Genomic DNA, 14,601 nt, shown 5'->3' with positions numbered 1-14,601 from the left:
GCTGGTTCCCCTCAGCAGCAAAATGTCAGACTTGTCCTTCTCATATTAAAAAAAAGATCAATGCTAACCATCTTTGCGAACTTTCATATGTTCAACATTGCTCTACATTAATTTAAAGGAATCAAAACTTTCAAGAACAAACTCCTCATATAGTTGCAATAAGAAGGCAACGTGGATGCATCTCTTATGAAGTTTTCTAACGTTTTATAAAAAGAAAAAAAAACAGACAAAATAAAAAATGTACTTTTGTTGTGAGGATATTGAGTTTGTTTAATTAGGTTATTATTTAAGGTCCTAAATAACACAAATAAGACAAAATATAAAAAAACATACCAATTCTATTCTCCCAGTCTGTCTAAAATTCCAACAGTTTATCTTTTAGGAGTCAGAAACAGGTAAAAAACCAGTCCTGGAGTTCACCGAGGATGAGGTGTAAGAAAATATTAATTGTTACAAGAAGCTGAGAGAGAAAATGAAGATTTGCAGGAGTGGCAGAGATGAAGCGTAGATAGAGTGAAAGGAGAGTTTGCTTGGGAAATGAAAAAGAACTGAAAGGAAAACGATTTTATCAGACGGAGTTGTGACAGATGCAGAGAGAGGTTTGGAAGGAAGAAAGACAGATGGGCACAACGGGAGGAGCAGATGATTGGAGAAAAAGTTTGAAGAGGATAAGAGAGAGGGGGGGAAAACTTTGAGTCAGGAGGACTGAGGAGGAGTCAGAAAGAGGGTAAGGTCCTACTAGAGTAAATTATTAATACTGGGAAAGTAAAAGTGCAACATCGTGGCAACCCTGATAAAAGACATGGAGGAACACAATGGCACTTAAAACCACAGGACAGCAACATTAACTAATATGAGTAAGGGTAAACAACAAGCAGGGTTTGGAACATATTCAGTGCATGTTTTTACAAATTGTGAAATTAATTTGACTCAGTTATACTCTCAAATTCAAAACTTTTAAAGAGTAGAAATGACTGGAGATTTGGTTAGGTTTATTGAAATGTATAAGGTAGCAATGTCTGCGTTATTATACAATACAGCCACTTCATAATGCTTAGTGCTGAAGTTTGGGAATTTTAAAATATTAATTTGACATTGTTTTGATATTTTAACAACTGACTGTACCTTCAACTTGCATTTTATATCTGTGAGAAGTTTTGGCAAAGCGAGCTACTTATCATACTGAACAATGTGTACACTGACAGAGTTCTGGTTCAGCCGATCTTTCTTTCACCACTGTAGCTTGATGTTCCCAAATGGCCAAGTTTAATCAAAGCTCGCACTCTGCTCTAGGAAACAAACCTCAACTAGGAACCAACTGAAGCTTCTGTAGAGTTTCACCAACCAGACAGGCACAGGAAGAGAGGAAAAAACTACCAAACACACTGCAGTTTACCAGTGATCAATTTATGCAACTAAGGCTGGGGAGAGTCAAGTTTTCCAAGGCGATGAATGCATCCTTTGAGCACAAAGTGCTTGTATCTCTAAACCGGAACCCATTTCTGCCAAATGCTGACTGAGTGATAAAATGGAAAAAGCATACCGTCAGTTAGACACTCGTGGAGAAAACAAATGACAGGTAGAGAGGGATGATTGAAATATAGAGAAGAACTCATTACAAAAGCCATCAAGAGGGATGTATGGTTGGACAGCTGAGAGGCAGCATCGGTAAACAACATGGTACCAGACCTAGAGCAGCTAAACAAGCCTAATGGATGTGAAAGCAGGAATGGTACCGCACTAAGCAAAGTGGATTATCCTGTAATATCTGGGCAAAACAACCAAAAAAACAACTAAATTTTAAGATAACATGCACATAATTGACAAAAATGAGAGCAAACTAAAGAAAAATAAAATTAAGTAGAAATCACATCATCAAGATAACATCAAATTTGCCTTAGAAAAAAACAAACAAACAGTTTTTTGGAGGGTAAATACCTCATGAATCAGTTTCTTTATATGAAACCAGCTCACAAAAAATGCTTTCTCAAAGCATTTAACAACAAACAAAAAAAAAAAAATACAATTTCGATTCAGTCATACAGTCAGATTGATTCTAGTTATCAAATAGTATTAATTCTTCAAAGTAGCTTAAAAAGTTTCCAAGGAAACCCAGTAGACCGCAACCAGTCATTGACTTGCAGCATTCGCTACTCTTCCTCTATGCAATATTAATGAGTAATTTCTGTGTAACATCTCTATGTATGACAGTATTTGCACGTATCTTGGTTTACCCGAGAAAAAAAACAGGGAGACAGAATGCAGTGTCAATCACGTCTTGAAATGGTAAATATTAGTTAATTTTCCACAAATTGCAGAATACAGTGGATGGGGTTCATTTAAGATTATCTTGTCCTGGGAACAGGCCAGGCTGTCAGCTGGCCTGCACTAGAGCAGTCATAATTAAAGCAAACAGCAGGTACAAAAGATTGACAGAGAATCTGTGCAAACAGACTAACTTTATTACATTTGTAAATAAGTTTCTTTCTTACTGAATTTTTTTTTCTTTTACGTGCAACCACTGTGCTCTAAAGAAAATGTGTCTGGAGAAGCTGGTGTAACCATATAAAAAAAAAATCTCTGAAAACAAGACTAAAAAACAAGCTTCTGACAAATACTCATGTTGCTTTTTAAATGCACTTCTTTCCAGGATGCATTTAAAGAAGCAGCTAGTTGCCTCATGAAATGAAAATTCTCATATTAGGATGAAACAGAGCAGCTAATGTATGTCAAGTGCACATGATGTCATTAAGACAGTCATCTTCCACAGAACTTGCAGTCAATGTTCAAGTCATCCACAGATGAAATTACTCAGCCTTCTTATGAGAGTGCTGTTATTATGCAGGAAAAGGCTTTGTCTTTATTTTGATTATTCCAGACTATTGTGTACTGCCTGTGTCAAGATTATTTGTGCAAAGTAAATGGAGCTTTTAGCCCGAATTCTTGTATTTTTACTGTGAAACCACCATTTTCTTTCCCCATTAAATTTGACTTAAATGGAGACGTTCCTGCTCTCCAGCTCAGCCTAGCAGGGTGAACCTTTTACTCCAGCTGCCCCAGGGGTGAGGACAACTTCTGCTTTCCAAGAAGGCATTCAGTTTCCTAAAAAGGGCTCAGACAGCAATGTTTTCCACTGCTGTCTCTCTATGTTTCACAGACAACTCCAGCTATAAGGGGATTTGGGAGACAGAGGCTTTGTTTACACAAGAACGCTGTCTGGAAACTGCTGGTATTTTCTGATGTCGATTGGGGAAATGTTCCAGAATTACATGGCTCTACATCACTGTAGATGAGACTAAGAACCCTTAAATCCAATGTCATGCCAGGCCACTATCTGGCGCTGTTATTTTAGCATCTGGCGACAATCCTGCTTTGCCTCACAGGTCTGTTCATTATCTGCATCACCTGTGTGCCCTTTCACACCTGCAGGGAACTTCATCCCTCCATGGGGAGAGTTCCCAAAAAGTCCTGGTTTCAAAAAGTGCCGATGTCAGAGACTCCGGTCACTGGAGACGTGCAAACAAGCGACTGGATCACAACAAAAATGTTACAGTTTCACTGAGAACCAGTTCAGTGAAGAGTTTAAACCTACAATACATCCAGCGAAGAGAAGACCAAACATAAACGCACCATATAAAGTCGTGTTAATTGACTTCAGTCAATTAACTGACTAGGTGAAGTAAGTACGGTGCAGTGAAGTAAGTGAAGTAAGTACGGTGCAGAAGTTCATTAGACTGTAGCGAGTGCTGTGCACTGCACATTAATGCGCACACAGCTCCGCCCTGCTCCGCTCCTATCAGTCACACATCCCAGATAATTTGCACTTGACTCGCCCTGCAGTTAGATCAAGTGACAAGATGGAGTTGGAAGATGTAAAACAAAAGCTAAAAACACCAGAAGTTACACTGTTTACTCAAGTTATGCTCTAAACAAAAGCAGTAAAATCTTAATTAATATAATATGCCTGGCTTACTTTGAGCTTGGATCTATAATTAAAGCTAAGTAGTCAGATCAGATTGGGTTCGGACAGGTTAGGCCTGATCTAAACTCTAGCTCAGTGTAAACGAGGCCAGAGAGGGACCAGATCAAATGAGCTCAGAGGTTACATAGTCAAGGACAAGAAGCAATCAGATTCTTTCTTCAAAAAGCATAAAGAGAACCAAAACACACAGCAAAGCAAAAATATTGGTGAAACAGTACATTTTATTAACAGTGAATATTAATCTGTGTTTATTAATTTCCCTACAAGTTCATATGTTGAGCAAGAAGGAAGTTGATCGTGAGCAAAAGACTCAAGCTGCTTGTGACAAAATCGTTTGGAAACCTTTTCAGACACCAAAGGTTTCTGCTGGTCTTTGTTATCTGCAAAGATTAGGCAAATTAGTCAGCTGACATTTCAAAACGCAATGATAACCACGCTGACCTTTTTGAAATAGATCTGCTCATTCCAGGTATCAAAGTGCAGATGAATGATCACTGCAGAAATCTGAGTTATGGTTCCTGGTGCAGGTGAAGAATGGCTAAATGTCCAGTGACCTGTGTCTCTGCCACCTTAGCAGGAAGATTTAGGGGACAGTTCTCGCTTTTTAAAACCCATGTCAGGTAAGAGACCCATGCCTGCAATTGGTGTCAGCAATCTTCAAAATTAATATTGTTTACTTCCTTATCCATTGTCCAATTCTTAACTCACAAAGCATAAATATTTGATACAGTTTGCCTATTATCCTTTTTTATTTTTAAATCTCAGACTGCTCTTACAATTATTTGTCCTAACTATACAGTTTTTGTCTTTAATTACAAAAACATATTCCAAAACACACATTTTTTTTAAAGCAACAGTCACACTAGAATGAACTGGACAGTAAGACAATTCACAACCTTGACTTGTTGGGTGAGTTTTCAGAATTTTATGTTAATTTTTAAAGCATTGCTGAGTGTGAAAATGCGACTGATTAGTGGGCAAGAACAGAAACCAAACAAACAATCCTTGGCACCAGTTTGGGGTATTTCATCCTCAGAAAACCACTGAGAGCCCACAGCTCAACAAAGAACTTTTTCCATTGATCACTCTGATAAGGTAATCTATTACTGCATTAGCTGATTAGTTTAGCTTCCACCAACAAAAGCCATCAGTCATCTCCAACCATAGTCTGACTTTTGTCAATTTGCAATTTCATACCATGACTTTAAGTGGAAATGTTTCTGGTAAATTGATTATATATCTTGTGTATAAGCAATCAATATGTTATCCAGCCCCAGATTTGCATAAAATCAATCAGAAGTTGCAGGATAAAACATTTGGAGGTATGGTCGAATCATTGAGAGGAGGTGAAGGAATGGCAGGACTAAATGAGACGGTAGCGTCATGAACCGGCCATTCATGAAATTACCAAAATGTCTAAAGCGGTTATGTTGTTACACGGACATGCATCCTGCCTCAGACAGAAATGACAAGCAAGAAATCCACCCGCCAGTCATGCAGCCAGTCAGCCATGCATGGGGGCTGAGAGCCATTGTGTGTACGTGTGGAGCAGAGTGACTATCGGCGAGCTGTCACTGGCTGAAACACACACCCTGACGTGCAGCAGCCCTCTAAGGCCTCCCCTGAAGTCTGTCAAGAAGAAGAAGGAGGTGAAAGTGTGTACATGCACGGGGGTCTGTTCATGTGCCTCTGTCTGGGACTGCAGGAGGTGTGGAAGGTGTGGGTGCAGATCAATAATAATCAGCTGCAGTAGAACTGGAAGTTCACCCAACAGTGACTCTCTCCAAACACACACAAACACGAATATATACACAAATACATGCACAGCAGCACTAAAAAGCTAATCTATACATCTGGTGACTGGTGTTGTGCTCCAAACGCCAGTGACAGGCCTCAACCACAGGCAGCCCACACACACACACACACACACACACACATATAAAACAACCCGACTTTAAATTGAATGAGTCTAATGAAATCAATTTTCCATACACTTCCCTACCATCATCGTACTCTCCCCCACCCTGGCTCCACACTTAGGACTTCTTTAACTTTCCTCACCTCTTTGAAGTGTTCTTGATGATGTCAGAGACTTTCTGTATGTAATCAGTGGCAAGCACTACGATCTCTTCGTCTTCAGAGAAGTTGTCGTGGAAAATTCGGTCCAACAATCGCTTCCAGTGAAGCTGTGGAAGAAAACCCAAAAGTCTTACTCTCCCTCAAAAAAAAAAAGCGACTTTCATTAAAGACCTTACTGGCTGCATTTATTTACAGTCATGTAAAACACTGTGGTCAAACCGGTCATTAAGTGGTGGCTGTACATTTTAATTCCTCTAAACTATATTTACACTTTATGTCTGTGTGATGTCAGCATTTCAAAACCTGTTCAAAGCTTCAAACACAACAAAGCAGATTCTGGGTCTTCACATGCACATGGAGTCTGGGGTTTTCATAATATCCTTACTAATTGTGCTAATTGCTCATCTGAGACGCTAATGACAGTTAATTGTTGTGCTTTTGTTTTTAAAAAGGTTGAACCCTATTTTGGAGCTAGTGCGCTCCCACATATGCAGCATTACATCCACTCTGCTCCTAATATGCATAATTAATAACGGCGCATGGCACCTTTGAAAGCTCACAGCGTCTGAGGCTGAAGTGGTCAGAAGAAAGTTGCTGATAAACCAGAATCATGTAAAATTGGTATTGTAAAACAAAGCTTTCCAAAAAAAACAGAAATCGGCCACATTCTGATTGGTGATTATCAACAGCTGATCTTAATCTGCTCTGCTTCAGAAAACCTCAACACGATGCGTTCAAAGTGAGGTAAAAATGTCAACGATGTTTTGCCACAATGCCCCCTTTACTGCTAACCAGGCATTTTCCCACTGATCAGAGCTTTGGTTTTATTTTATTTTTTATCCAGTTCTTTCTGTTTAAAGATGTAACATAACAGGCATGACCGCTTTCTACTTCCAGGATATTTTTGCATCATTGTGTTCTCCCAGATTATCTTTGTTCTTTACAAGATGCCAGCGACAGCGATGTAGTTTTTTAAAATAGCATAAAATACTATCCCTTCTTGCTCTACTTGCTGCCTCAAGCTGTCACTCAGCTTTTGTAAGATGGGGGGAAAAAACCCTGAACTCTTCCTCCTATTTTCAAAGCATTCACAGCCATTACTCGCCACCTTTGAAGTGTCCCCCAACACTGCTTTTAATGTAACTCCGTTTTACAATATACATACGCTAACTCTCCTGTGTATTGTATATCAGTCTGCTGCAGACTCGCTACTGAGAAGACCAACCTGGCCAGTTAATGAGGCAGCAGCGAGGAACTAGTAATTCATTCCGAATAAATTGCTGCGACAAATTGCCTTTAAGAAACATCATCCAATCTGCTACACAACAGTCACGCTCTCTCACACCCCCTTTATTGACACTTGAGTTAAGCCTTTGCAAAGTTTTTATTGCAGCTGTTGTTTGCTGATCTCCTTAAGATCAGCTCTGTATCTTTTGCCCAGTTTCCATTTCTTCCAAGTCAACTTTCATCCATCCTTTCCAAGCAAGGAGAGACACCTCAAGAGACTCCTCCTCCTTCCTCTCCCGCTGTTTTCCTCCTAACCTTTACCTCCTGTTCCTTTCCTCCTACTTCTCTCTATTTCTGTGAATACCCCCCAATGTGTCCTCATTTTTCTCTGTTTCTTGAACATTTTCTTTCAATCTGCATCTCAATCTGCTTCCCTGCTTCAGCTTTTGAGAGCTTCTTAGGCGTCTCTCTTTCTGTGTGTTCACTGTTTCATTGTTTCTTAGCCACACACACTAACATCACTGCCCAAAATGCTCTGCTGGAACTCGAATTTTAATCCATTATGTAAGTTTTTGTCAAAAACATCTGTATGCGTACAGTGCTGTGAAAAATGATTCCCCATCTGAAATACCTTTTTGTTTTATTGTTTATTCAGATATACACTATAATTTAAATATCAGATGACGATAACCCAATAGGGCTATTGTGCCTTAAACCATAAGGCTTGGTTGGTTTGAGTAGCTTTTTTTCTCAAAATTAATAAAATCCTCATTTGAGAACTGCATTTCGTATGTACTCATGCTATCTTTGATTAAAAAACAAAGCTGATCTGAAAAAGTTTCATGACAAAAAAGGAAAAAAAGAAAAACAGGAGACAAATACGTTTTTCCTGCAGTATATTATATAAATGCCTTGTCTGTGTGTGAGTGTGTGTGTGTGTGTGTGTGTGCACGTGTGTGCGCGCGCGTGTGTGTGTGTGTGCACGTGTGTGCGCGCGCGTGTGTGTGTGTGTGTGTCTTTCCATGCGTGCGTGCATGTGTGCATGTGTGTGTGGTGCGCTCACGCTAGGTGCGATGCGCTGCAGCTGCCTAAGGGTGATTCGGTTGTACATTGTGCTGATGTCTTTCCTTTGGTCATCGTACTCCGACACAGTTATCTGTTGAAAGAAACACATGGTTAAACAAAGCATATGCACAAGCACCACCATGCATGATTGCACGTGTGCAAAAGGCTGCGCTCTTTCAGCTCACATTGGCCAGTTGGGTCTCCAGCTCTATAATCTCCTTGGACTTCTGTGTGGCATTGTGAGCGCCCAGCATGCTCAGCAGGCGCTCCATCAGGGCTTTGTACGCTGCCAGGATCTGGGAAATACAGTGACATCAGCGCTGACGGACAGGAGGTGCCACGGCGACGGCACCAGTAATGACTGGTGGCGATGGTGACATGTGGCAAAGTGGAAGGGATAACAAAAGCACTGTAGGTGGCTGAAGAAAACAGGTGGGTTGATGAAGAAGGACGAGGGGAGAGTGAAGTGGGCCAGATGGAGGGGTGAGTAAAGGCAGAGAGGATTTAGGGGGAAATGGTTGAATGAGGGGCAGCAGGGAAAACAATCAAGGCCAGTTTCAAAAATACGATAAATATTACAGGTGAGGTCAGGAGGTCAAGAAAGAGTGGAGAACGAACTCTTTGTTTTCCTGCAGCTCTCTTTTTTTTCACAATTTGTTATAATGGGATCACCAGCCTCTCTGTATTTATTTGGAATGTTGTTTAAAGCCAGCTAAATTTTGAAGTGGAGAAAAAAAATTACTCACTGTTTATTTTTGTTTAAAAAAACTTCTCCTATATATAATAAGACTTGTATGTATTTATAATCAGCTGCCCAACTCAACACTTTGTAGAATCACCTGCAACAATGGCGCTCTTTCTCCTACTCATAAGTTGGATTTGATGCGTCCCCAACCTGAATGTTTATGTTATTTGTTCATAATTATGTTATGTGGTTGCTTTGATTTAAGGCTGTGGTTTTTACCAGACGGAAATGTGTGTGCAGGATACCGGGTGATAGGAGAGTTAGGAAGGAATTCAGGACTTGACAAGATGTAGAGAGATGAACTGAGCTGTTGAGTTTTAAGCAGCCACAGTAGGTAATGATTCCTTGAAGCAAGCCAAGAGATCTCTGTCAGCCAAAGAAAGGACAGGACTGGGGGAGGATCCTGCACTCACATAAAGCAGACAGGCTCTAGCATAAACACGACCCACTCGGTATGAACGCTGGGGGTTCTGGGAGATTTGTGAGTATGCAACTTGTGCACAAGGCAGATGCAGTGGAAGAGCCATCCATGTTGGTTTGAATAAAACAGACAGACGCCAAGAGCAGTGTGATTATTTTTATTTTACTCTTTTTCACTCCCTGCTTAGAGCATTTACCAATTAATTGTGCTGTATGACTTCCCTTTGAGAAGCTCTAGACATCTGCGATACAAAATTGGTTCTGAATGAAGATGAGCTGTTATCCAACACTGAGGCTATCACAACAATTCAGGATTCTTACAAAGAATCTTAAAGTCAACAAACATCCTACTTTCCCTTAACCTGAACCTGTTCCTGCGATGTCAGGAAGTGGACAGAGTCTCCCTGCATGTCTTTCTTGAACATCCCAACCTTTATCTGTCATTAGTTCACTCCAGCCCTGTTTAGTCCGCTTAAATCAAACTCTGGTTGTTTGCCTAGAAAGTCTGATTCGGTCGGGGAAGTGTGAAAGCAAAATAAAACTGACGAAGAAACAAAAATTAGCAAACTCTGGTCCTCTTAGAAACCAAAGTCTTGGTTTGGTTGAAGGGAACTCTGGTACAGTTGAAATGCATAATGTGAATGGCAAGCAAATAGGATTTGTAGTGCTGCAAATTCTGGGTAAAAACAACCAAAACAAATGCAGGTGTGTAGTGCTGGCATGAGAAATGGCTTGTGGCCTTTTACCAAAGATAAAAGAGAAATCCTACAAATGCGAAAATCTAATTCCACTCCAGTTTTATTTACATTTCTTAAAAAAGGAAGTTGGACTCATGTCTTCTTCAGAGATTAATTTCAAGGTGCAGTGTGAAAGCAAACTTTGCCAGCTGAAAATTTAACAAATGTTGCAATTTTGGTTCCCAATCGAACCAAGTCAACTGGACTACCAGGTGTGAGAACACCCTTAGATGTGAAGTGACACAAACCAGAAGATAATGTTTGTGTTGGTTGCTTCTCATTTTCTAAAAATATATCAGAATAAAGGAGGATAAAACATATGTAAGTCAAGCTTTTCAGATTTTTAAACAATGGGACATTTTTTCTTCCATGTTGTAATTATGCAATTATGTTAGTCTGTCACTGAAAAGCAGTAAAATGCATTGAAGTTTGTGTGTGTGAAGAGACAAAAATGTGAAAATGTTGATGTTTCAAATGAATACTTCTGAGAGGCACTGTGAATGAGTAATTTGAGCAAAGTAAGGGACTAAAATAGGTGAAATGAAGGGATTAAAATGAGGGGAAAAGATGACAGGGATGGCATAAAAAAAGAGGCAAGACCACTGAACTTTGTTCACCTTCACACTATCCTCATCCTGACCGAGGTAGAGGCTTCGCTCTGGCAGAGTCAGTCCCTCTTGATCAATCTGCAAAAGCACGGAAAAATAAAAAGTTAAGAATTCAATTTGATGTAAATTTAAATATGTTTTCCTCTATGTCTCCCTGTAATGTACACCATAGATGCACATTCAGATCTAGTCAATGACTGAAAGCTTAGCTGTAACGCCAACTTGTCATTCAACACACTGAATGCCTGTCAGAATTATTCATAACATTTAATTAATAATTCACACAGTTAACCAACTCTTATTTTCACACATCAGCCAAGATAAAGACTTTGCAGTTTATTGTGGAAAACATGATTTGTGGATTTTGGTTGTTGTGTTATTTTCAAGTTAATTTAACCCTTCAGTTTTCCCACTCCAACTCATTTGCCTATGAACTCTAAGATTTAATAATCGTTCATTATAACGTATTCAAAATGTGACTGGATCAAAATTACACATCACCAGGGGTGTAAGTCTCATTGAACGAGGTTTCATGTTAATAAAACACCATTTTTCTACAAAGTGATGTATGTCAAAGTTGAAGTGGTGTCAAGCTGATTTTAGTAAGGCGAAAATTAGCATAAGCTATGACAATGAGCCCAGATACGGCTACCCGAGCCTGTTTTTATTGTTTGAGACATTTATCTTGAGTTAAGAAAGGAATTACTTCTTAAACTGCATTGTTTTGTTGACTAATTTAATAACTGGTGAATATGCTGACCTTACATCACACATTTTTAGTCTTACTGGCTCAAAGGGCTGTTCCTCTAGGCTAACATTACCCAGACATGCTCTCTATACACACACAACCCGATGAGCGTGTGGTGTGGGAATTTGCAATTAACATGGCGTGAAGTTGTGAGTTTAACATTTTTTATCAGAATTAGCTGTTGATTCTAAGCTAATTGGTGATTTCACAATTTTTATAAAAGAGATCTGGACTTTACCTACGACCCCTGAATCAAAATCTAATCATGCTGACTGAACTGGGTAATCTTACACTGAACAGAGGTCTCATTCTGAGATCCATAAAACGTGTAAACTTTTCCCTTCCTCGCCAAAAAAATGACATTATGCATTTTAAACAGAGCTTTCTCAAGACAGCAGGGCTTGATAAGGTAGATGATTATGCCATTAAAGTTCCTAAAGAGCCAATAAAAAGACAAGAGCAGACAAATACAGATAAGCCATTTATAAACCCTAATTAGTTTTCTGAGCTCACCCTGATGGCGTTCCTGGAGGAGTTTTTATCGTCCACATTGACGGTGAGGGAAAAGAAGACGGCAGTGCTAAAAACCCCCTGCGTCCTGTAGAGCAGCTCATTAAAATCCGGCCTCTGGGGGGCGTCCTCCCTCTCCCACCCAGCAGGGCCCGAAGGAGCTCCCTCCAGGTCCCATCCTCCACAGCTGTCTAGCACCTCTGTCATGGGTTTTGACCCCAGTTTGTCAATATCCTTGATGTTGATGCAGGACCGATAAAACTCCTTGACCTTCCGCTCTGCGGAGTCTGGCCCATGTCTCTGAACCGGCTCCAGAAGGAGCTGCTGCAGCTTCTCCTCGTTTTGCTCGCCGATAGCTGTGATGATGCCATAGCTGAGCTTGTCTTCGGGGATACCGTGGCGCCTCAGCCAGCCTCCACAGGCAAAGGAATAGAAGTCCTGGCAAGGCTGTATGGTTATGTCAATATTGGCCTGAACAAAGCGAGTCGCCCGCATAAGGGAGCGTTTGTGTTGGCAGTCCTGCTTGCAGTCCGCGTCATCAAGTGAAATGTACTTGAGAGCCAGCATGCTCCCCAGGATGAGGCACATGCCTGCAGCAAAGACCAACGCAGACAGGAGGCAGTTCTCCCTCCTACTCCAGCGAGGAAGGCCCCCGCTGCTGCTGCCGCTCAGGTCTTTGTTTCGGCTGTTTGACCAGGTGTTGCCCCTCCCTCGGACCACATGGCGGTCCAGGCTGCCCCCCAAGTGAAGGGTCATGCCATTGCTGAGGATGTCGCTGCTGTAGCGACCGCCATATTTGATTTCCTGGAACTCATCGTAGTGGGCAGTTAGGGAGTATGTCTTCTCCATCACAAAAGATCTGGTAGTAACTGAAGGTTTGAAGGGAAAAAAGTTGGGATATTAACGTTTTTCTGCCTTTAGAATAATGTCCTCATGACTAAAATGTGTCTAAAGCCTACCTTTTTTATTCTGGTAATGCCCACTGTCTGCTCTTTAAGTCAAAGCCCTGTATTGAAAGAGACTGGAAACCTTCTGGTCCTGCTTCTGGTCTCTTTCTTATTCACTTTCTCTCTGGTGTCCTTCCATTTGTTCTCCCGTCCTCCTCCTTGGCAATCAGTTTCAGGTCACCTGTCAATAAAAATAGAAATGAGACGGAGGAGGGCTGTAACTCACAAGAGAAATAGGAAATTGAATCCAACAGCACAACAGAGAATGACAGAATAACATCCGTTTTGCCGCATCTTTCCCTTCCTTGTCTGCCTCTGTTTGTCAGCTCAAGCTGCTCAATTGATTAGTGCTAGTCATCCCACAGGGGACAGAGAGTATCCCTTGGGTGACTTAAAATTGCCTGCAGATCACTGGAGATGGCGAGCAAAGAGCTGGGCATCAGCTGGGCCATGGAGAGGTGTTACAATAACCATAACTTGACTTATGTCAGTCCAAATTGATGTAAACTAATATTACTGCAGGGGGACTCAGACTTTATTGCCTCTGTCGCATCAACAGGAACAGACAGATGTTCTCAACCTGTCCGCCATTTATCAGTCCAGCAAAGCTGCTTATTTGGGGTATTAAACAAACAAACAAAAAAATAGGCCATTTTCACAACAGGATTCTTCGAGGACCTGGTTTAATTGGATGAAGGATGGGAATTTTTATTTGCCTTCATGTAGCTTGCTCAGCTCCTTCAGACTAGTGGCAGCAGCAGAAAGCAAACGCTTGGTGGAGCTGTGCATCTGCTGAGCTGATCACACAGACTAATTCTCCCAAGAATGTTCCTAAACTATTAATGGAGAAATGTTGCAATGATGTGTTGAAGTCGGAGAGTCACAAAGAGGACAAGCTTCTTAAAGGGACAGAAACCTAATTTCAGGGGTCAAATTCCAAAGGCAAATTTCTTTTAAATCATATTTGATATATGTGCAACATTTTTAAAACCAAAGATAGCCCATTTCAGTTAGGCATGTGTGTCTGCATGGTTATTTTTCTTGTGTGAATTTGAGCTCTACCTTTAGCCAATTGGAGACAGAGATTTAATTCAAAATATTTCTAATGTGTTGATTGATTATACTTCAGTTAAGGAACTAATTGTTTTTCAATACTTTGTAACCTCTATGGCTTAAATTTAAAAGCCAGTATTGTAATTTTCTTCTGTTGATCAGATCTTGCCAAAGGCACAGCAGAAACCTTTACTTTGATCCAGTGTCGTTTTCTAGGGCCTCTCCTAGAAAACCAGCCCAACCAACAACCATCTCCTTTAATGTTGTCTCTAAAAGGACAAAATCGCATTTCCAGTGTAGAGATGTATGCCAATGAATATCCTTGGTAGGGAGATAATACTTTTTGGTTTACTCTTAACTACTCCATCATAAGACTTAAATGAATTTTATGCCATCATATTTCAATAATCTCAGTGTAAATTAGTCTGCAACAATTATTTTCTAATACATTTACTTGTAAGATATTTTAAATCAGTGATT

At 40.4% G+C, this 14,601-nt stretch overlaps 1 protein-coding gene across 1 annotated transcript in view; it reads right to left on the bottom strand.

Moving 5' to 3' along the window:
• ecel1 (endothelin converting enzyme-like 1) overlaps positions 1-12,975 on the bottom strand; it is a 44,573-nt gene extending 31,598 nt beyond the window's left edge. Inside the window, exons 1-5 of the mRNA XM_014981130.2 lie at positions 12,125-12,975; positions 10,873-10,941; positions 8,539-8,649; positions 8,352-8,444; positions 6,044-6,168 (exon numbers count right to left, since the gene is read on the bottom strand). Of these exons, the coding sequence (XP_014836616.2) occupies positions 6,044-6,168; positions 8,352-8,444; positions 8,539-8,649; positions 10,873-10,941; positions 12,125-12,970 (1,244 nt within the window). The 5' untranslated portion in view covers positions 12,971-12,975. The remainder of the gene's footprint in view (positions 1-6,043; positions 6,169-8,351; positions 8,445-8,538; positions 8,650-10,872; positions 10,942-12,124) is intronic.
• Positions 12,976-14,601: the final 1,626 nt, after the last annotated feature.

The sequence above is a fragment of the Poecilia mexicana genome, unplaced genomic scaffold, assembly GCF_051168715.1.
Source record: "Poecilia mexicana isolate PSO_F unplaced genomic scaffold, ASM5116871v1 scaffold_13, whole genome shotgun sequence".
In the NCBI taxonomy this organism is placed as follows: Eukaryota; Metazoa; Chordata; class Actinopteri; order Cyprinodontiformes; family Poeciliidae; genus Poecilia; species Poecilia mexicana.
Note: the sequence above shows the minus strand (reverse complement) of the source record. Positions and strands in the feature narration are given on the sequence as shown.